At 27.0% G+C, this 24920-nt stretch overlaps 2 protein-coding genes across 3 annotated transcripts in view; one reads left to right on the forward strand and one right to left on the reverse strand.

The window, feature by feature from the left end:
* Positions 1-1390: 1390 nt before the first annotated feature.
* On the reverse strand, positions 1391-12156 carry LOC129980542 (ATP synthase subunit g, mitochondrial-like). The gene is made up of 3 exons (XM_056090888.1): positions 11998-12156; positions 7277-7437; positions 1391-1664 (listed from the first exon to the last, which is right to left on the reverse strand). The coding sequence occupies exons 1-3, from the start codon at positions 12047-12049 to the stop codon at positions 1566-1568; spliced, it is 312 nt and encodes a 103-aa protein (XP_055946863.1). The 5' UTR covers positions 12050-12156; the 3' UTR covers positions 1391-1565.
* Positions 12157-12367: 211 nt separating this feature from the next.
* Positions 12368-24920, forward strand: part of LOC129980541 (YTH domain-containing protein 1-like) — a 35541-nt gene continuing 22988 nt past the window's right edge. Inside the window, exons 1-5 of one of the 2 annotated variants that reach the window (XM_056090887.1) lie at positions 12368-12557; positions 15771-15860; positions 17873-18120; positions 21640-21760; positions 24318-24503. In XM_056090887.1, coding sequence (XP_055946862.1) covers positions 12545-12557; positions 15771-15860; positions 17873-18120; positions 21640-21760; positions 24318-24503 — 658 coding nt within the window. In that variant the 5' untranslated portion in view covers positions 12368-12544. The remainder of the gene's footprint in view (positions 12558-15770; positions 15861-17872; positions 18121-21639; positions 21761-24317; positions 24504-24920) is intronic. The other variant, XM_056090886.1, reaches the window with a different exon arrangement.

Raw genomic sequence — 24920 nt, forward strand, 5'->3', positions numbered from 1 at the left:
TTTTGTAATGGCAGATAAAAATGTTTTCAATTAACAACACTTTCAGAGAAGTTCCAATATAACTGAACAAATAGCTACTTTAAAAACGTGCAAACTTATTTAAATTCTATAGTTTATTTCTTAGTTAATATCATACTATTTACATGTGTATAAATATTAAGTAAGGGAGTGCAGTCAAACAGAAAAAATTATATATTGTCTTTTCTCAAAATATTATTGAATTTATATAAAAATTCTTTATGACAATTGCATAAATATGAATAGCAAAAATAGTCTGAGATTGGGTACCCAAGTATTTAACTGACAACAAACACAATCAAAATATAAAAAGTTCAAATCAAAGATAGGGCATTATTACCTAAATCAATAAAGCATGAAGTGGACAACAGAATTAAGTTTGCCTATTAATCTTTGAAGATAAACTGCTGCAAATTTTTGAAAAATTATGTATTGGCATCTAAAATCCTTATTTAATTTCCTTTCAATGTTTAAAATCTATTTTAAATACAGTAACACCTTAATTAATCAACTGAATTCTTCTTAAGTTAACAAAGTTACATACCATATTAACACATCTTCCATCTTATTAATATCAAAAAATGCAATTTTGATTTCAAATCAATCTTACAACCTTAAATATTAAATTACAATGAGTTCTGTGAGTAATTGAACTGGACATATCCCAAATATATCTTGATTCAAAATAATTTATGCAATTAAATAATATGTGACGAGAAAAAAATATTAAATTCATAATTGATGTTATAGCTACAAATCCTATGTATAAAGCACAATGTTCAATCAAAAAATATATAATTTTCTTTTAAATTAATATATTTTTGATATTCTAAACAGATAACTAGGTTTTAGTTAATAGAATCAGAAAAATTAAGTTAATAGAATAAGAATAAGTTAAGCTTTAATACCCAGCATCTTCATTTAAGGGCAGTTACATTTTCATTTTCAGGGAATTTGTGTGTGTGTGTGTGCATATATATATTATATATAATCGAGTTAAAATGTTTTAGAAATTGATCCTAATAATCAACAGAAGAACATGTTTTACAACTATTTCATGAATTTTATAAAATTTGAATTTTAAAAAAATGTAACAAGTTTCTATAACAGATTTTCTACTTTTTCGTATATTGATAATTGGCTGTAACCTTTTTTATACAACTCTCTTAATTCTTTTTTCTAGATCTATATGATGAAACAAATAAAAAATACATATAAACAAAACAAGTTAATTTAAATGTATGCATTTAATTTTTTTTTTTAACTTACATGACAGCTACACTGTAAATACAAAGTTTATAAATTAATGTTTTATCAATGCAAACAAACAAAACCAGTATAATAAACAATTAAAAAATAGACTGCACTAGCAAAAGAGAAAAATGCATAGATTTAATTATGTTTAGCATACAAATATGTATCTCTTTGTGAAATCCAGAAATGAAGACAATTACATCCAATTTAGCTAATTCACAGACACTTTATTCTGTTTACATTAAATTTGTTTTCTATAATATCCAATAAACAAAGTTGATGAATATTATAGTTTAGACTTGGTAACCCAATAGACTTCCTTTTCCAATGCATTCGCCTATACAGAAACAGAAATAAATTTCTGCTGCTATCAATGTATTCAGCCAGGCTTCCTGCAAATGAAAATATATATATATATATATATATTTAAAAAATATATCTTTTATCAAAGCATATAAAATTTAAACATGAAGAAAATAAAGTTTTAAACTTAAAATAGAATATAATTAACATTTTAAATGTATATTCATATACAAAGAAAACATCTAAACCAATAATATGAGGTTTCAAAAGGCTTCCAGAAACCAAATCAAATATTCAAACACTAAACAAGAAATTTAGAAGGATGGAAAAAGAAAGTAAAAATTTAAAAGCAAATAAAATTTAATTAGAAAATTAAGATTATTAAGCCATAAAACTACAATGTCTAAACATTCAAATACTTTTTAAAAAAACTGATTTCATGATTTTTTTTTCAGTATTTGCTCATAATTAAAAATTTTTTATTCTTAAACTTCAGCAGCTCATTTGGTTTTTGCTAATTTTTTACAATATTCATGCAGCAATTTTTAAATCTGACTTTTCATAAACAGCAAAGTGTAAATAGTGATTTGTTCCCAAAATGGGGGTGGAGTGGGGGATTGTTAAATAATGCAAAGGAAATAAACCAATTTAGTTTGATTTTTTTTCCATATAAAAGCATCAAAATCTATTTATAATACATTGCAAGAAAAAGAAATTTATTCTGATTATTATAAGGTATCTGAATCAAATATGTATTTCAGATTTTTATTTTACTTAATAAAAAGTATTCACAGAGATCCCTTTTTAATGAATAAAATTCAAATATTTTAAGAAAATCCAAACACAATAAAATTACTTATTTTAGACACAAAAATATCAGAAATATTTAAATACATAATGTACTTTCTAGTTTACTATTTCTAGATAATTAAATGAAGAAACCAAAGGGACTTCCTACCTTCATCTTTCAGTTAATAAGACAAAAACACAGTTTAAAGTAATACTAAATAATAATTTTGTACAAACTATTACTGCTTTTCATTTCATAAATACAAACATTTTTTAATTGAAGCAAGATTCATTAAAAAGTTAATCCTTCATAAATCTCTAACCAAACTTTGCACCACTACTGGGAAGGAAGAAGATGGCTACACATCAACAACTTTTATTCATATTTATACAAATAAACCGTAAACAATATGATATAAGGATTATATATTTATAGTTATATCCTCAATTTTTTTTAGTAATTATTTCAACCTCAATTTTTTTTTTTTTACTGTTTTTTAAAAAAATTATTTGATTCTGCCATATATCTGAATTCTGCTCTGCCTTTTCAGTTTGTTTGCTTGCAGTCAAAACCATTTCTTCTAAATTTACCTCTTTTAATTTCAAACCATTTAATTCACATGCAATTCAGTTTCTTCTCTTAGACTTTTCATCATTTTGAGATTGAAATAATCGCTCCTTCATATTTTTGACATATTAGAGTGAGTACTTTTCATGTATAGCTTTTTGTGATATGAAAATTCTCTACTCCACCACAGCTTTTTTTAAACTGATCTATAATTAAACATTCTGCAACACATATTTCTTCACCCTCAACATTTTTAATTGAAGAAAATCCTCTTTCAAGTATATATGATCTAGCTGTGGGATAAATATTATCAGAATCTTAATTACTTTCAATAATTTCTGATGAAACTTTTGATTTTCTAAACACTTGGATAAAAATGCATTATTTTAATTCTTAGAAACTTCATATTCTTCAAATCCTACTGAATTGCAAGCTACATCAATTAAAAAGTTGCAAAATTCTATTAAAATAGAATCAGACTTTTTTTGTTTGTAAGAACAGGAAAAAATGGGTATCACCTTGTTATAACAGGAATGTACTTGATTGATTATTTTCTGCAGATGTAAGCAACTTACACTCCTGGGAAGTACAAAGTTGACTTATTCAAACTCTACAACTGAAAGTATATACAAAATTATGGCATTCCCATTTCAAATTTCTTAGTTGCTTTTTTTTTAAAAAAAATTCCTGATAACTAAGACTTTTTCTGTTTCATTTTGTCCCAAAATGATGATCAGCATACAAATATTGATTTCAGAAATAAAGTTTGGAAATGTTATTCATAATAAGCTTTCAAAGAACATCGCTTTTCCATGCCACTGAAAGTTTTCTTGTAGCCAGATACCAACTTTTTTTTATATCCAACACCAAAAATGGTAAAAGTGAATTGTTTCTCTAGTAGAATGTTGAAAATAAATGGATAATTTTGGTAATTGACAAAATTTCAGATTGATAGGTAGGGTCTAAATCACTTCAAAATCTAATCTTATAAATTCGTTGCTACATTTTGCAATATATATAAACAATTTTGTTGTAGTAAATGGTTTTTCTTTCTTTTTTTATAACATCAAGTTATTATGCATTTCAATAGCTCATTATAGAAGTATTTGTATTCTTGAATCACCTAGCAGAGATTTTGGGGAAATTTCTTACTCTCTGAAAATTTTAATATTCTTTCTTCCTTGAAAGCAAATTAAATAATATATACTAAGTTAAAAAAAAAAAAAAATCAATATCCCATGGTGGATACTTTATGCCAGGTCTAAAACAATTATTTTTGACATACAGGCTATTCATTTATAACAATGCTGAAAATTCTTTTTTGCACTTTATCAACATGGGGAAAAAAGCATTCATAAAGTTACATCAAAACTTTCTCAGATCCAATTTTTCCTATAGATTTATGAAATTCTCATAAAATAGCTTTAGCTATTTTACACTTTTCTAATGCCAAAATCATTGATATACGGTTTTAATACTGCATTTGTTTTATAATCAGATATAGGAATCTACGCAAAACATTCTTGTCTCTTAAGCTAGACAACTTAAGCTTAAGCTTAAAAAGGCACTTTCCAAATATATCTGTAATCTAGAGGATTTCTAAGGCTGATAAAGACAAACATATACAAATGCAAAAAAGAATTCTTTTTGCAAAAGCCTGTAAAAAAGAATTCTTTTATCTTCTATCATTTAGATAGCATAGTTATATGGTTGAATTTAGACCATGGAAAATGATCAACATTATGGCATAAGTAGAGAGCTTAATTTACCATTTGATAAATTTCCTGAGGTTATTAATTTTCAAATACCCATTTCTTGAATGAACAAATTTTTACGATCTGGTAGCAAGACAATGCTCAAATTAATACTCTTCATAAGTCTATCAAAAATTGTGCAGACTGCTTGCTCTTTACAAAAAAGTTGAAATGATCAGATAGAAATAGAAATTTTAAGGGAAAACAAAATCACAAACATGTTTTTGCTTTGCACTCAAAAAATAATGAGTGCACATTTTGCTTATTTTTAAAAACTTTTCCATGACCCAACAAAATGTTAAATGCCTTTTTAAGGCTGAGGATATATAGCAAAATAAAGTTCACGAAATTTTCAGACAACATCATGGGAACCAAAGATTAGAATAGGTACAAAATATTCTTAAAACATTTAATTTAAGAAATAAAAAAAAATTTAGAAATATTTATTTAAAAAAAAAAAAAGGTAAATTTATAGATATGCTGCTTGTAGCAATCTAAGTCAAAGTGATCACTGCATCCAAATGATCAGTACGATCTATTATGCCTTAATAATACTTCAATTTTGTAAGAATACAAGGATGCTAGAAAAAAAAGATCATGAGACATTATCCATTTGTTTTAATTAGAAAATTCAACACAATGTAAGGAATAGAAAAAAATTCTATATATATTTAATTTTTTAAGCTTTCTATAAAAACTTGTCAAGCATTTATTGGATAAATTGTTCATATAAATAATGTTCATAAAAAGATTCAACACATTATCGGAATGATTACATTGAAGAAGCAATTATTCACTCACACATCTATCCTCTTCCTTTAGTTTAATAAATCAATTCTTGAATGAGTATTTCAGGTATCGATACTTCATACATCACTTTCATTTATATATCAAATTGTAATACTTCTGGACCACAAATTCAGTATCACTGTTACATTTCAGTAATTATTTAAAAAATAGTTGAGAAAATTTCAATATACCTCTTATTGACATAATCCGGAACATTTTTTTTTCAGAAGACCGCACTTTTCTTTCATGCTCAATATGTGATGTTTGCTTGCCATGAAACTTATAAAGTTCTTTGATCATAGATGTCAGCTCACTGAATGGAAGAAGGTAGAATATAACAGAGAAGAGAGGGTCAGTTCAGTGAAGGTAATGACCTAAAGAAAATGTCATCTCTTCCCTTTAACTTTACTGATGGACTTAGATTTTTCCATCAGTGCATTGAACTGACAAATAGTTGATCACGAAATCTAACAGATTTTGTATTTATAAATGGGAAATCCATTCCATGCTAATTTGATCAGTACAACAGATTGATTATTATGGTACTTACATATTAACACCACTGCAGTTACAGATTTGGCAGTTTTTGTGCTAATGCGCCAATAAAGAGCAATTCTGTTGTTCGCAAGCAGTTATCTTTTAGATTCCTTCCAGATTTTTTGTTGCCTTGTTGTTTGCTGATTTTTGACGCCATTTTTTTGGCAGGCGGCACTTAAAATCTGTAGCTGTGGTGGCGTTAATATGTAAGTACCATTATTATATATGCAATTACTACAAATGGCACCTACTGCATAAGTATCGATAATAAAATTAATATATAAATATAAATTTAAAAAAAAAATTAAACTGAATTCTTCTTCTGATTACTGCAATATATAATTTATATTGCACAGCAATATATAAAAGTATGAATTCAAAATTAAAACAGTTCTTGGTAATAAAAGTTATTTTATATTTCATACAATAACAGAGTACAATACTTTATATATGTTAAAATTTCTTCTTATGAAATGACGAGTAGCATTGGCTGCATCTAATTATGAAGAAACTCTAATATCACGCAGTGGTCTAAAAGTTCATCTAATCGCATACTAATACTACTTACGATGCAAAGGATTCAAAAGTTCATTGATTGGAGATCAACATCCTTTTAAAAACATCAACGGGATTTATTCATTAAGGTTCAACAGAAAATATAAAATCAAGAAGTTACTTTAACAAGATTTTAAAAGAACAGAAAGTATTATGTTGTCTATTCTCAGACATTTCTGAAACTCGTAGCAAACAAACGTCGCTAGAGCGAAAAGCAAGCCAGAGAGCGGGAGAATGGATTCGGATATATCCTTACAAAAGCTGGCATCCGCTTTTATATGATCTCATGGCGATCACGTGATTGATTTACATGTACATACAGATCTACATTTGCATATTGCACAGTAGTTACGACTCGAATCAGAAATACCGAAATCTTATGCTAATTAGTCAGATGATTGCATCTAAATAGTTTAATCTTAGACAATATTAAATTAGCACGAGATTATGATAATTTATTATTTACGAGATGAATATGTTTAAAGATTAAAAGAAACAATTTCTCAAGAAAGAACAGAAGCAAACTATGCTTTTGTTAAGTAGGCATTTTCGCGTACATTTTGAACTTTGGCTAGGAAAACTAACCGAAAAAGGTAATAATAATTACGATTAAATTATCTTTTTCTTAACAATATAGTGATAAATAATATGTATACATATTAACTTAGTAGCATCACAATTTTATCACGGATAAATTAACAATGCTTACTTTCATGGTATATTGTTTCCATGCTCCAGATTTTGCAGACCTCATTAAACGACCAAACCCAGCCATAACTTCAGGCATTTCTGACATTTTGGGAGGGACAAGTTCAACTTTAGCATACTTAACAAAAGTTGCAAGTTTTGGCTTTGAACTCTCCATCATACCTTAAAAAAAATTAATTAACTATGAATCTAAAATACTTTCAATAAAAATCCCTTTCAACAATTCAATAATAATTCATGCTGTTGACTAAGATATTTTCTTATCTCTCATTGATTTCTAACAATAGTCTTTGACAAAAAGCGGAAACAAGAAAAAAACTTCACAAGAAAAAAAGTCACGATAAAAAAAAACAATCAACTATACACAAATAATTTTATAGCTTCTCTATTATAGAATAATTGTTAAATTCAGTAACTTACAGAATAACTTCAGATTAAAAAAAAAAAAAAAGAAAAGAAAGAAAATGAACCGATAATATTTTTTTTTACATTCAAAATATTTTATTTCAAACATGATATTGGCCTAGAAAGTAGCACTGTATTATTCATTGATTTATAATGAAATGCTAAATATGTAAACATCAAACCAATTACAAGCACAGAAGAAATAATTCATCTAATAAAAAAACATTTTTAGTAAAGATTGATACTCCATATCAAATTATGTCTCCTCCCCTTAATTCTGCAAGTACCATCACTTTTTTCTAACAAAAATTTAACAAAGTTAATCCTAAGTGTACATACTTTAAGAAATTTATGGAATTTCTAATGAAAAATGAAAAAAAAAATCATTAAAAGAAAGATTATTTCAGCCAAAAATAATAAATTTGATGGAAAACTGAAAATCAAGATGTAAAATAGTTCAAAGATCCTAATATCAAGCACGAACAGATACAGAATTCTTAGAGAATAAGATCACTTCCTGATACAAAAGTGAGAATTATAATATGAGACAAAGCAATCCCAATAGCAAATAAAATAAATACATTGCAAAACATTAGTAAAACCAGAAAGCACAAATATTATACGAACTCTAAATAAGCATAGGTCACGTTCAACATAAGAAATCATTTATATCTAAAACAATGCAGAACTAACAAGTATCTGCAACTTGCTAGATGTGCAAGATTTTTTAAATAAGTTTTTATTTCATAATGAAAAAAAAAAAATCAAATTTTGACATCAGATGTAGGCAAAGATATGAAGATGAAATGCTAAACTACTGGGGGTGGGGATGAAGTTGAACACTGGTATAGTTTGATTACCATCTAGGGATGTATGATGGCAGAAGCAGTTTGAAATTTTAGTCTACAGTGGACTACCTAACCATTAAAAAAAAAATGCTGCCTATAGCAATAAGAAACTGAGATTCTCACAAATTGGATCTCCCAATAAGACAATAATCTTATATATATGTGTGTGTGTAAATATATGTATATATTATTGCCATACTTAGGGGAAGACATTTAGACCATGATGTTATATTTAATGTGTGTGTGGTACATGACTGAGAGTAAACTAAAATATTACAGCACAATAGCTGAAATGTGATATTTTAAAAATAACAAAATGCCAAACGTGATAGTCTTTAGTTGACATTTGGTAACTTTTCTTCTATTTGGTAAGGTACAGCAAAAAGTCTATACTGCACGCTTTAGTTTTACCCAATCAAGGTTGCCTCTCAAATTTGGAAAAATTCCCTGTATTTATATTCAAGATACGAGGAAATGCCACTCCACCCTGCCTTAATATATAAATCTTGTTTTGCTAAATTCTAGAAATCCTTTTTTTATCAGTATGTATTTAAAATTATTCTCAAGTTAGAAGTGCTTAACTGCTACGTATTTTGTAAATAAAGCGAACAAATAAAACGAAACAATTAACATAATGAATTCCACTTTGGCTAGAACCGGTCTTCAAGATAAAATATTTGGCGCGTTTTTCTTGTACATTTCCGCTAACTTTGCTTCATTCAGTTCGCAACCATTATTATCATAACTTGTACTTTTTTATTCTCGCTTTTTTTACCAGATGATATTTTTGATGCTGTTAATTACATTAGTAGTTATTAGTTTTGATTGTTGAGTATTTATTCAATTCGTCATTTCTATTCACTGGTAAAACGTTTGAAAAAGTGTTACCGCCGACTGCGCTGTACACACCTTCAAGACGAGTGAAACCAACAGAAAGTGCAGCTTGCAAAAATATGTTAAATGTTTATTTTGGACTCCGAGAAGAAAACCATCAAGATTCTATCAATCAAATCATCAATAAAATTTCGCATCTTAGAGGAGTTTTACAAAGAACAGTTTTCCATTTGAAAAAAGAAATAAAAGGCGTCCAGTTCTTTAAGTACCCATCGAAAGAAACGACCAGGCTCAGTAGGTAAACATTCAAGTCTTATAAAATATGATGACTTTACATTATCCTGTATTTGACGAAAAATCCATACATTTTTTTTTTTTGGAGAAATGAGATTCTAAAAAAAATCTCAGATTAGATACAGATATCTTTGCGAAAAACATTAGCCGAACTATGCTTTACAGGATATTGAAAGATTTGGGGTTTTCTTTTGAAAAAAGATGAAACGAAATGAAATAACTTTAATGATTTATTAAAATAATGAATCAATAATTTTGAAAAAAATCATGAAAATAAGGAAAAAAATTAATTCTCTGATTTAAACTGATAATAAAGTTAATAAATATTTACTATTTGGCGAAAAATTTGCAAGATGAAGTTTCGCGAGCAATCTGCATTTCTAGTAACTTTGTAGTTTAAAGTAACCCAGTTCCCCTGACAACGAGTGTGATTTGGCATGCCTAGAATATACTCTACTGCCAGGTTAGGGTGGAACAGAGTATACTAAGTGCCTATTTTTCCATATTACTAGTATCTTCTTACAGAGCGAAATACTGCAACAAACGGATTTTGCAGAACTTCTCTGACCCATTCAGCAAAATCAGAATTGATTTTTTTTTATCCATCCAATTTTTATTAAATATGGATTTTTAGAAGATCATTGTATTTTTTTAAAATTCTCTAATGTACTCTGAATAAGCTCACAATTTCTCAAAAGATAAGCCAACCATTTAATCAATTCATATGTAAGAGACTAAATGTCAACGTGTTGCATCCGCAGATTTAATGTTGCTACTCCTGCCAGAGAAATGTATTCTAATCTTTCATACAATTATAGAAGTCTAACGTATGCTCATTAGCTGCAATTCGGGAATCTTATGGAAAAAGAATAACTGTCCCATGAATTGAAACTGGTCCTGGAAAAAAGAGGAGAGAGTAGAAAATGGACAAGTGTCCGCATTACACAATATGGAATTGTATTTTTCTGTTTTTGGAAGCTATGACTAAGATCTTTTATTCTTGGAATCTTTAGAGATCAGTATTTTTTAGAGGAAAAAAATAACTAAGAAAATTAAATTTCCCAATTTTTTCTGGTGATTTTTAAATTAATTGTGTTTTCCAGGCTCTCTTGGTGGCATGACAACCCTGCAAATATATCTTTAGTGGAAATGGGTTTTGAATCTGGATGGTTCTGATTTCAAAACTGTTATCTTACACCAAACTGCCCCTACAGGATTCTTGATGCAAACATCACATAGTTTAAAGTTCTTCAATAAAGGCAAAATAGCTTGATAAAAATAAATAAATACATTAACTACTCAGTAGGGCAAGAATAAGCTTCCTAAGGGTTCTTAAACATTGAAAATCTCAGAGTCCCCTTTCTACCCTAAACTTTCAAAACCAAATTAATTTTATTGATTTTAAATTAATTTTTATATAGCAGCTTGATAAATTGAAAGTTTTGATAAATTGAGAGAGCAAAAAGCTTGATTGTAGATCAATTCCTAAAAAGCTGGATTCATTATATTGAAAAAAATTACAAAAGTGAAATATAAAAGTATATTTAATTTTTTTAACTATTTAAAAATTTAATGAAAAAAAAGAAAAAATTTTTTTCACTCATTCTAAACAATATTTAATAAAAAAATTGGACATTTTTTTAAAGTTACAAAATACTATAAAACTTGCAATTGGTTATTATTGCCCATAAAATAACTCTCCAAATTTAAATAATGCTTCATTTTAATTCAGTAAGTTTAATAGTAAAATATTTTATAATTAAATAAAAGCAAAGAAATAACTTTTAAATGGCTGCAGAATGTTCTCAAGGGCTCAATTCTCAGTAGTTCCTGAAGTTGTAGGTCTGTTAGGCAATTGCTAGCTTAATAATCTGGTCCTGCTACTGAGATATGAAGGAAAGCAATATTTGTTTCAAAGCAGTTACATTTTGCTTGGAACTTTCATGTTTAAAGGTAGACATAAATCCATTAGAGTAACAAGTTTAATTCTTCTGATGATAGTTATAATAAATATTCAGTTACTACTTCCCATATTATACCGAGGAAAATCAATAAATAAAAACTATATTTTTTATACATTCAACAACCTTTTTTGCACAGATAATACGAAACAAATGTGTTTCATAAGTTCATAACAAAACAAACCAAAACGTAAAATAAGGAATATTTTTAACTCTGTGATACAATCCTTAATGAATATCCGTAAAAAACTTCGGATATAAATTTCGAAGTCTTATAAAGTAAAAGTATATGAGATTATTGAAACTAAAATTACAAATTCAATTTTTATTCAGTTCAATTTTTCACAAGCAGTTGGATATTAGATATTTCTACAATTTACCTTTCATTATTATAGGTAGCTTGGATCCCAAAGATGTTGCAGCTTTGGCCATTTTTAAATATAGAGAAAGTATTTATTATTTACTAATTTTGTATAAAGATTAATTCAGAACTTATAGAAACTAAGCAAGGGTCAAAACCGAACGTACACGGTTAACAGTGAATATTGAGGAAACAATTTTAAAATATTAATGGTTGTTAATTAATCTTTCTGGTTTATTTTACCTGAAAGAAAGGTCTTTCTTTTAAATTAAACAGTAATATCAAATTAAAAATCATTTTCGTAATTATTCAGCTAAAAATAATTTTGAAGAATTCATAAAATCTATAATTGAGTTTTTAACTCAGCCCTCTTTAGTTGCAGTAGTAGTGTAGTCCCCGAGCATCTGAGCAAGCAACAGCAAACTTTAGCTTGGATGGCTGCCGATTGTTTATCATAGGAAAATTGTTAATATTTGGTATTAATAATTTGCAATGATTTCACACTAATTTTTCAGCATTATAATTGCATATAGTAATTACTATTTTCAGAAGTGTGGATCATAAAAATGGATTTTAAAGGTATGTGATTTTCTAAAATTAGTGCTAACTGATTTCATTGTTGTTCGACTCCATTATTTTATCTTTTCTTTAGTCTAAGCGAAACTGTAGATTACAGTACTAAATTCTCTCGCAATTTCATCTCTTAATTAATACCATGTAAAAAAAAATTTTAGAAAAAAAGCAATGGATCTCAATAAAACTTATAAATGATTTGTTGTATGGCATTTATAGTATTATTCAGTAAATTAATTTATTAACGTTTCATCATAAAATAGATTCATATAGAATTTTATTTACTTTATCAGAATAGATTACGACATAAACTTTGTTGAATATTATTTTTTTTAATAAAATTAAGTAAGGTAAGTTTGAGTTATGCTTGGTATGCACGTCATGTTAACTTAATGTCCTCTTTGATATTTTTTCCGAATTCTTTCAGTTATCACGTGGAATGCATTTTATATTGAAAATATATAAGAAATAAGCAGCTTTACGAACTCATTTTTAATTCTTATTTTATAAAATTAGCTAAGAATGTGAAATAATACAGACAAGTAGCATTGTTTAAAGGAAAAACTGCACAATGTTTCTGTAGATTTATTGAATATCTTGCAATAAATTTAAATAAATTCATTTTCATTTTTAAGCTAATAAAAAAATATTTAAAGTAATATAATAATGAAATAATATTTTAGCTATTTAAAATTATATTTGTTGATAAATTGAATATTTAAACATGTTTTCTTACATTGAGTTATTAGTCAAACAAATTAGCTGAATTTTTATAATTGTGTATAGAAATAAGACTAAGTTTTTTTTTTCCTTTACTGAATGTTCTGGAGCAATTGAATAAAAAAAAATATCTACATCATTTATCTTCATTTGTACTATTTGTCTGATTTTTCATATATTTATAGTTAATTTTATTACTTTTTCAGTAATAATTATAATTTCTGGAAGTTTTTATTGTACTTTATTACTCCATGAAAACATAAAATTCTTTCAAAAATGGATTAAATTAATATGTATGAAAATTTTGACAAGATTTTCTTCAATTTTTTTATGGATAATTTTATGTTGTTCACTTGCAAGCATTTGTATAAAAACTATGCATAAAAACGTTTCTGAATGTTTCAATTAATGCAGTATCTATTGGAACGTATATAATAATATGCATTTATTTATTATTGATTATAAATTGGATAGCTGTTTTGGAAGTTCTTTATAGGATCTAATATTGGTATAGCATGCTTGTTATCAGTTTGAGATTTCTTTGAATATTAGCAAGTGAAATATTTGTTTTAACTGTAAATTTTAAGAATACTATCTGTTTTAAAATCAGACAGTATTCTTACAAATGTTAGTAAAGGGCCACACTTTTTAAAATAAATTAATAAACTATATAATAATAATTTTATAATCTATTTCTTGATTATTACAATAACATCTAAAAACTTGTGTATGCTTCATATTCAGCTTTCGATGCATTTTAATTGATACTATGCTTTTTATAATCTATTTATTTTTACCAAGTAAATTTTTATTTTCTGAAGAAATTTAAGCTTTTTGATGGATGCTCAAATGTTAAAATGTGTTTGTGTATATGAATTCTTTACTTATGCTATGATTTCTTGAACTTCTATCCATAAACAAACCTATACACACATTCCAAACTCAAATTGCATCTAAATAAAGGAAAGGGGGAAAAAAAGAACTAATCTTAAATCAAATAATTGTTTTATAATATATTTCTTAACTAGTGGCTGTAATTGTAGCATCACCTTTGTTTATTTGTTCTATATGTAAGTTTAAAAAATACTATAATGCAGTTGTCTACCCCCTTAAAAAGACGTGGGGTATTCAACACTTTTAATTCCTAATCAGATTTTGGATAACGAATATTTATTGTCTGAAATTTAGTGTATATATATACGTATATATAAACTTCTTGGTGCTGTTAATATACAATTGACTATTCCGAAAGCATTGTTTCTTGGTTCATGCTGGCCTTTTTAATAATTAAATTTATTTTAAGAAATGAAGAAGGTCAAGAAAAGGCCATCTAAGATCTCTTTGGTATCATCAGATAATAGTATGACTAAATATTTCATATATTAGTAAACACATATATATCAAATATATTTGTAATAGTAATGTATATTGTAATAATATGAATATATATGTGATATGTAAATGTAGATACATTTGTAATTAATAAAATTCAGATAATGAGAGAGAGAGAGAGCCTTTCTTTTATTCAGTATTTATTTCATTCTAAGATATTCCAAACTCTTAAAATCTGATTAAAAATTAGATAAAAATATTATGCAATGAAATTAATGTCACTTTAAAGTCAATGTTTTTTACATTTGAAAATGTTGTCCCCCCCCCTCCCCCCTCCATTGCCTTGCTTAAGAGTTAAACTTAAAGAGTTGTAGAAAGTTTTTAATATTGCATTTTTTAATTCTTATGCAAAATATCATTTGAATCTGTAGAAAGGACAAACAGATTTTTGATTATATATATATATTCTTGGAGTTTTAAATCATTTCAGATCAAATTAGTTTATTCAATTATTTTTATAATAGCAAATTTCATATATTAACCTACTTAGAATTAGTTCTCAAAGTTTTAGGAAGCAGAGGTTTTGTTAGGATAAAAAGATTATTAGTTTTGTTATGAGAGATTGATAGAAAATAATAGATGTTGACTTCGCTATACATTAGTACAAATCTTATATGTAATGTAAAATATATGTATCCTCTTGATATAAAGCTCAAAAATTTTTCTAATCTTGATGAAATTTTGTGTATATATCTTACAAAATAAGTAGGAAATCACTGTGTATTTTTCTGATTTCAAAAGTTGAGATAAAAAAAAAAGGGTTTTAGTATTTTTTTTTTTTTTTTTTTTTTTTTGTTAGAAGAATGTTATCTTGCAAAAATAATTGTTACGCAGTTTTAAAATTGAAAAAAATAATTTTAGTGTTACTGATTTAACTATAAATTTCTTTTCTACTTTCAGATAATCTTTTAAATAATTTTTTAGTTATTTGCAACATTTTTATCATAATAAAAATTAGATTAATTTCATAGTTTTGATGTAAGATTTATTCTAAAGTGTAATCATATCATTTGATAGTTTTTTTTTTTTTTTTTTTTTAATGATCATTGTTGTACAATATTGTCATATTTCCGTTTAAACTCCTAAATTGCAATTTTGTGTTTTCAGGTGAAGAAGTCAATTTACTTGACACTTTATTGGATCCAATAGTCGATGATGAATTAATTGCTGAATTGGATAGTCAAGAAAAGAAAACTGGTTTGTGTTTCCTCTTTGATTTTCTTAACTGTTTCGGCTATCTAAAAACTCTTAATCAGTTTGTATCCATCTTAGGCCTCTGAAATAGTGATTAAGCAATTTAGAATTAATAATTCATTACATCCAAATGCGTTTCTTAATTTTACTTCTGTTAATCTGATGCATAGCTTTCACATTCTGGCAGTGAATTTTTAAACTTATGAAAAAAAAAATAGAAATACATTAATTTCTAGATTAAAAAAACCCTATAGATATCACCATATTTATATATTTTCAGTTTTTATAAAGCATCACTTAACCCCTTGGCTGCTGTGGGCGTATATATACGTCTCCCTAAGTCAATGTGTTAACTGCCCCTGGCATATATATACGTCTTTCAACTATATACATATATATATATATATGTGTTATGGGCAAAGCCTAAAATCGGCCAGTTCGCGAATTGGCCGGCCAATTTTGGCCAACGTTGCTATAAATGTTCGTTGCCAAAGTTCGATCTGTTCGTGATTTCAGGCTTTGGCCAGCCAATTCGCGAAGTGGCTTGGGATGATCGGCCAAAGTAGGAAAAAAGAAATCAAGAGCAGATATTTTTTACATACTGTTAAAAATGAAATATTTAAAAATAATTACTTATGTGTACTACTTTTTTTTTTTTTAAGTATAATTGTTTAAGAGACAAGTGCAAATATAAGTGACACCTCTGAATGAACAAGTAATATTAAAAAAAAATTTAAGTCAATGCCTACTTTCGCAAGAATTGAACTCACCTTCACGTGAAAAATACTGAAATCCTTGCATTTTACCGATTGCCTGTTGATTTTTCAAATTTCATTACAAACTGCTAAAACCCTATTTAAAGTATTAAAAATTAATTAAATTTAATAATTAATGAATGAATATTTTAAAAAACTGCATTAATATCAAGTGACATCCACTACAAGTTTAAAAAATATATATTTGAACTTGAGTAGATGAATAAAAAGTATTTTATTAACGATTGAAAATTTGAACAAGAGATATAAATATATATAGGGAATGTGAACTAATAGTAGGAATTGAAATATATAAAGATGTGTTCTTGTACTATTCTGTTCTCATATGAAAGCCATAATAGAAATTATTTAAGATTAGATTTGCACCCTTCAAAATGGCGAATCTTGAGTAAATGCGCTGCATATCGTGTATGAATACAAAAGCAAAGTACTCAGTGTACTCAGTATTGAGTACTCAGTTTGTCAACTACCTTTAAGGGTGATCCTTAGTCTTTTACTGCTTCACGTGCATGCCATCACACCAGAAGCAACAGATGTACCGCCTACCAGTCAATCTACCATTATCACATCGGGCTTTGGCCAAGGATTCCCAGCCATTTCGCGAAATAGCCAGCCAAAGTAGAATATACAATATTAATTGCAAGTACTTCGGACTTTGACCAAAATGCGAATTGGCCAGCCAATTCGCAAACTGGCTGAACTTTGGGCTTTGGCCGTAACATATACGTGGCACTGGGGATCGAATCTCACAAATCCTCAGCAGGTAAGGGGTTAAAATGAAAAGTTAATTTGGTGTACAATAAAGTGAAGAGATAATTTGTTATGACTTTTTTTTAAATGACATTAAGTCAATGTAATTACATTAAATAATCTTTTAAAAGTTTTATTTAATGCTTTTTTGTTTTTGATCCTTAGAGAAACCATCTTTATTTCTTTTTCTCTCAACCTCTTCTTTTCTGTTTATAAAATGCTATTTTGTAAAAATTTCTATAAGTAGATTTCTAGAGTGAGAATGAAATTTACATGAAGAATACCAATTAAAATTTAACTAATTCCTTGCAACCAATGTTTACCATTTGTCTAGTATTTGTAATTGATTATTATATAAATATAGATTTATTATCATTTTAAAATACTTTTGTCAGAGATCCTAATCCAACCTACTTTCTTAATTTAATGCTTTTATTAATTGTTATGAAAACTTAATTTTGCTTTAGTATCTTTTGGTATCACTTTCAGCTTCAAAACAAGTTTCACCAAAGAAACCTTCTGCAGCAAAGTCAGCTGATAAAACAGCAAATAAAACTGTAAAAAAAGTTGTTAAAACTTCAAAAGTGAGTTCCAAACTAGCTAAGCCAGCTTCATCTACTGGAACAGAGGGAAAATCTGCTTCTGCTTCTAAAGCTAAAACTGATGGTGATGTTAAAAAAATTGTTGTAAAGTCTGCTCAGAAGAATGAAACTGCACCAGCTACTGCATCTTCTAAGGTTTGTATTTTACTATATACACTTGCTGCTTTTATTAAACAACTAATTTATTAAGAATTTTGTGTATATTTATTACATCTCTTATATTGTTCATGTTCTTCAAAGCTTCTTGGGTATACCATTAGGATTGGTATCTAATCTATGCTATTTTATGAGCCCTGTGCTTATTCTGTTTGTTATGCTCATTCTCTTTTTAATTGCTGATTTTTTATAATTCTTAATTTTTTTTTAATTTTCATGCAGATTTCAATAAATACAAAAGTATATAATTAATTCTCTCTGTGTGTATATATATATATATATTATATAATTTAATCATTTGTGAAAGGATTTTAGTTAAATATTAATGAAAAAGTTAATGACAATAAGGTAAAATGCCAACTTGCAAGAGAAAAAAAAATACAAAACAATTTATACCTCAATTTAAAAAAAAAAAATGTTTTTATTTAGAAGTAGACAATCTATAAAGATTAGATATTTTTACGTTTGACAATTTTTTTGTCCAAAATTTTCTGTAGTCACAAATTAAATCAGATGCACATTTACTTTGATTCAGATTAGAGATTCTCATACTATATTGATTAGGTACCTATTCAGTTAATTCTGTGTATGGCTTCTTGTCTTGCTAGCTATTTTTATATTTTTAATTGTTAGAATCTTACTTGTGCTATTTTAAATTCTTTTCTGTACTTAACTTGAAATTGAACTGAAACAAGTACGAGATATATAGCTACAACATTTGGTAACTCTGGATTACCAAAAAGTTATGGTTAATAATTTATGATATGGTTAATAGCTATCAAATGGTTAATAATGATATGGTTAATAGCTATCAAATGGTTAATAATGATATGGTTAATAGCTATCAAAAAGAAATTGTCTTTTTAATTATGCTAATTTAATTGTCATGCAATTTTTTTATTGAGTTTTGATAAGTACTTTAAAAAATATTTTTGCATAATTTTTAACAGTAGATTTCATTGATGAGTTGAAGTTCAGATATTATCATTGTTCCATCAAATACTTAATCATGTGATTTTCTTCCATTATTATAAGTTAAGGAAGAAGGATTCTGTTTAATAACTGTATAGTTTGCATGACAACTGAGGAAGTTAGGTTATAATTTAATGAAATTAGATTATCCTGAAGTTTGTATTTTAATTAGTACTATGATATCATGAGATTTTATTAGGATGATTTATGTATAACAAATATAATGCTACAATGACATTGATATCTCACACAGTTTAATGGATAAAAATATCTTGAAGTAATCATGATGTATTAGAGATTTAATTGAAAATAATGCATATTTTTGATAAACTAGTTGGTTCTCAGGTCATCATCATTATTTTTCTTTATACCTAGCTGGTACATAAGTCTACAGGGGCAGCATGCTATCCTATCCAATTTAATGTTGCCTTCCCAGCATATTCCCAATTCAACCATTCTTAAGAATTTCTCTCTTTTATAGCCATGTAGCATTTGATCTTCCTTTTTTATCAGGCTCCATATCAATTCTAGTATTACCATTTGGTCTTTAAAAGTGGCTAGTGTGAGGAAATTATATGAATTCACTTACTTCAACTCTACATGAGCTCAGGGTGGCAACAGAACCAGGAAAACAAGGCTATCAGGGGGAAGTCAGGAAATTTGAGCAATCTAGAAAAAATTGTAAAACTATCCAAAAATTGGGTAAAATCTCTGACAAAATCATTTTTCTATAAGCATGCATGCTATCGACAATTTCGAGGTATCATTTCTGAGCATCTGAATTTTGATGTATCTGGAACAAGTATAACAAACAGCAATTTGAGATAGCTTTCTTTCAAAGGTATAGAAACTTTTTGGAATTTCATTACTATAAGACAGAATAGTAAGCAGCCGAACGTAACAGCTAACCTAATGAAATCTTCAAAAGATCAATGTCACTTTTTAGAGAACAAAGAGTGAGTGAATTTTAAATAGAGATCCTCTCAATTCAAAATCTTGAAATAATGCAATCTCATTTTTAAAGTTCATAATGATATTTTTCTTGGTAACTAATGTTGAAAGAGGATTTTCAATCACTAAAGATTGTCAACAGGAGAATATGAAAGAACAAATACTCATTGAAAGAATAATTATGACAGCACTCAAGCAAATTGTAGAATAAGAAATTTTGAGTTGTCAGAACTATTGATTTTAAATGTGAGGAATTCGTGAGCCAGATATCAATTGTATAAAGAGAAGTGAAAGGAAGAATAAGAATTAAGTAAACATTGGATAAGAAAATGGGCCCAAAGAATTAAAAGTAAAAGTAAATAAATAAATAAGGCAACTTATAAAGAGTATTTAAGTGTTGAAAAAGAAATTGCTAGTCTCAAAATTTTGCAAAAAGAAGCTTTTAAATCTTTTTAATTCACTTAAAACAGAACTTTATTTTAAGCCAAATATTTATATAATTGGTTTTAGTTTGGTTTTTTTTGGGGGGGGGGGGTGCCAGAACATGGTTAGCAAAATCTATGAGCACCAATGCAGATTTTTAACTTTTATTAAAGAGAAATCTTTTGACCCTATAAGGGTTTAATGTGATTTAATATAGGGGTTAATAATGATTTTTGGGGGCTATTGTATTGCTAGAAAATTGACTCGGGGGAAGAAAATCCTATTTTGTCATTGGTTCAACAGCTGTACCAGCTGGCAGCAAAGGTAAAAATATTTCTGCTTTAGCATTTGTATGACCCAAAAGCAAATGGTTAATAATAAGGATTAATAGTTTTACTTTCTTATTCTTGTACATATTTTCTTAATACCATGTGTTTAATTAAAAGATTTGAATCCAATAGTCTGTCACCTAGATCTGGTAAAAAATTTGTTTTCTTCAGGGCTATATTTGTAGATTAGCTTTATTTTAAATTATATAATTTTCAGAAATTCCGCCTGCTCTGCTTTAGGTATAGAATAGGTTTGTACAAAGAGTAGATAACTAGGACTTTTCTTCGCTTTTCTGGAATATCTTGTTACATAATCATTTATATTAATACTAGCTCTGACTTTATATAATGAAAAAACTATATATATAAAGAAATAGAGTATTAGAATGTCATTATTAAATATGATAAAGAGATTTGATTTTTAGTATTATTTTTATGTGAAGTAAAATGTGTGAAAATCTATTTCCTATTATTTTAGTTATTATTCTACAAAATTTTAATTCGAAACAATTTTTCTTAAATTTTGAATATTTTGCTGCCATTGCCTGTTCATTGAAGTTCTGTTTATTATTGAAAAAGTTGATGAATATGTTCAAATATACATTTTTTCTCAATGTATGTAATGTTTAGTGGTACATGACAATGCTTTAATATAAAGATTAAAAAATTAATTTCACATGTATGCATATTATTATTATTATTTTAATATTTTAGAAACTAGTAATTTAATTTATACTTATAAAAATAAGCACTAATGATTCTGTTCAGTTTTCTAGTAAGTCATTTATGTGATAAATTGATTTTTTTTATTTGTTTGCTGTAGCCTCCAGTCAGGGTAGTGAAAAAAGTTGTGCCAAAAACTGCCAAGACTTCAACTTCTAAAACAAGTTCAGTTCCTGCTAAACTTATTCAGAAAACTATTGTAATTAAAAAAGAGCCATCCGGTAAGAATACTGATATAATTTCTTATATTTTTTTCTTTATTTCCTGTTCAGTGACTCCTTTTTAATATTTTTCTGAATTACTTCTTTGCTAACAGTGTAATCAAATTCTCTTTAATTTATTCATCTTTTAATAACATAGAAGAGCACAGCTAATCTAAATATTTTCATTGATGCTTCCACACAAACAAAGGGTCTCCTGTTTCTATAATTTTACTTGTGATATATTGGATGAAAAGTTGATGAGAAAGTGTGAATTAAATAAACTTCACAAATATCAGGAGTTTTTAAATTTTATTTCAAGAGTTCACATATATAATGGTTTGTAAAAAGTTAATTGAACTCTCCGATTTGAATAAAATAATCTTCACTTGCATTATAACAGGTTTTTATTTATTAAAAGGAAATCAGATGTAAATGAGTATTGGTGTTCCTATTTAGAATTACATAGCTAAAAGAGAAATTTTAATATTTTTACTTCTCATATTTTAAATGTGATATCTCTGTAATTTAATCAGATTTCTAAATTTCTGAAAATTAGATAAAGAAATTATTTTTATATAAGATTCATAGTAAAAATGGTGCCTCACTTTAAAAAAAATATATCTAATCTTGTGGAATTTTGTTTACTTAAATCAATATTTTTTGATGCATAGTGAGATTTTTTTTAGGTTACAATACAGCCAATTATGCATATACTTTGTCCTTTATGATAGCAATGTAACCTCCTATTTAATATAAATTGGTTTATCCTATTCAGAACTGATACACATGGAAAGCAGTGCTTCCTCAGAGTGGCAAGCACTGAACACTTACAGACCTGAGTGCTTTCTCCAAATCTAATATGCATTATGTTTTGGAAAAAATATAATAACTCATAACATTTCTTTGTTCTTTGACATAAAAATGAAATAATTTTCAAATATATGACAATAAGTATCATATCTTCAATCATATATAAAAGTGTATTAAAATACTAGATATTTAATATTAAAAAATAAAAAAATAATAAATATTTTATTATAATTGATGAAATTATAGGTAATATCAAAACATTGATGCTAAATTTTAGAACATAAGAAAAATATTTACATTTAACATTTTAAAATGTTTGAAGAGAATTGTAATGATTAAATGTCTTTCAAACCAGTTGAAAAATCTCAAAATAAGTGTTGAGATAGACATTACACAATTTACATTCATAAGCAATATCTTGTCTTTTATCTTGCTTCCAACAAATTCTGCATTGTTTTATCTTTTAAATCTATTTTTACCATCAATAATTTAATGTTTTATAACTACCATCAGAAAAATCTGTAGACCAATTATTCATAAATTCATTCCCCCCCCCCCCCAAAGAAAAGTGGTCTTTTAGCTATGGCTGCACTAGTGAAAAAATGAAAAGGTTAAAACCCTTGTTATGATAAAATACTTATCCAAACTGAGAGTGTAAATTATAACAACCACTCCGAAATGAGCATGTTTCTCTTTACATTAGCAAACACATGTTTCTATTAGCAATTGCAAAAGATCCTATGATACAAACATTTGCTCAACCCTAATCTGACCTCAGAGAAAGAAATACTAATATATGGGACCAAGCTTTTGAAAGAAATAGGGATTTGTAACACCATCTAATAGAACACCTTGCATACTTATGAGTCAGTGGACTTAAAGTGTCCTACAATGATGTGAGGATGTGGTTTTCAGCCCTGAGGAGAATCCAGTACTAACATTCATATATGTTGTTTGTCTGAAAGGAATTAAAGAATATGTTTTCGAATCCTTGTGCAAATTGCTAATGTTATCATCTGCAAAAATTGTTTTGATGTCCGTTTTTATTTGAAAAATAGTGAGTTCAAAAATATCCAAGAATTGTTGTTCCATTTCTGCATTTAATTTGATTATGTTAATGGCAATAGAATTAATTGTAACTCTTGAAATTTTTTTAGCCCCTTTATTTTTTTCAATGCTTAGAATATATTATCTTATAAATAACTTTTATGCATATGATCACGGAGTAGAGACGCTAGAAATATTATTAAGTTGTTTGCTGTATAATTTGAAATTGACCAATTTTTTATTTTATCACTTTTTTCAAATTTTAAATCCTTACTCTAAAAGTCTAACATGTAGGTGGCTGAAGAGAAAGTCAGGGATTCACTAAGACAAATTTGTAAGAAATTTTCCAGTATGGTATATCTTTGTAAAGGGTTGTTTGTAATGGTTAATAATAATAAAATAGTCAAACGTTTTTTTCTTTTTAATTATGATATTATCACTTTTAACATAATTTACTTCAACTACCAGTGATTCGTTATTTTTAGATTTAAAATATGATTGTACGAATATCAGCTATATCAATTGTGAAATTTACCTTTGCTTCAATGATTACATAATTCTGCTTTTTCCAAATGGACTAGATTTTAGTAATTAAATACTTTATATATCAGTATGGAATATGTTACTCTTCACGATATAATTTAGCTTCTTTAGCAAACGTTTCTGAGAGTACATTTATTTCTACGAATCATTTCTATAATTGTACTCTTGATTACAGCTGTGAAACTGGAATGTCCACCAAAGAGGGCTATTCCAACTGGCATAGTTTCTGCACCATCAATGGTGCGGAAACCATTGAAAGTTGTTTCTAAAAAGCCTAGCCCTGTGCAACAAACTTCTCAAACTGCTGTTAAGTGTGTTCTTAAAGGTACTGACCCTGAAAGTAAAGCAATAGCTAATAAATGTAAGTCAGTGTCTGATAATTTTCTTATATATATTTCTAACTTTTATCTCTCCATTATCTCCTTGAATCTTCATATACTTCAACTTTTTAATACTAATTTTTTTCTTTGCTTTTATATTGAATCTTTAACTTTGTTTAAAGTGACTATTAATAATTTATATGAGTTATTAATGAGATAGGTGATTGCAACACTTTTTGAATTTAAAATATTTTACTTTAAATTGAACTTTTATATGTTTACTTATTATTTCCAAGCTTTGTTTTTTAATTTATGGTATAAATATTGTAATTTTGATTTAAAAATAAGTATTTTCAATTATATTTTAACTTTCAATTTAATAATATAAATGATTATTATGCAATTATATTATTTTAAACAATAATTTTTTGGGAATTCCTTATAAGTGCTTTTTAATA

Source organism: Argiope bruennichi, chromosome 8 (genome assembly GCF_947563725.1).
Source record: "Argiope bruennichi chromosome 8, qqArgBrue1.1, whole genome shotgun sequence".
In the NCBI taxonomy this organism is placed as follows: Eukaryota; Metazoa; Arthropoda; class Arachnida; order Araneae; family Araneidae; genus Argiope; species Argiope bruennichi.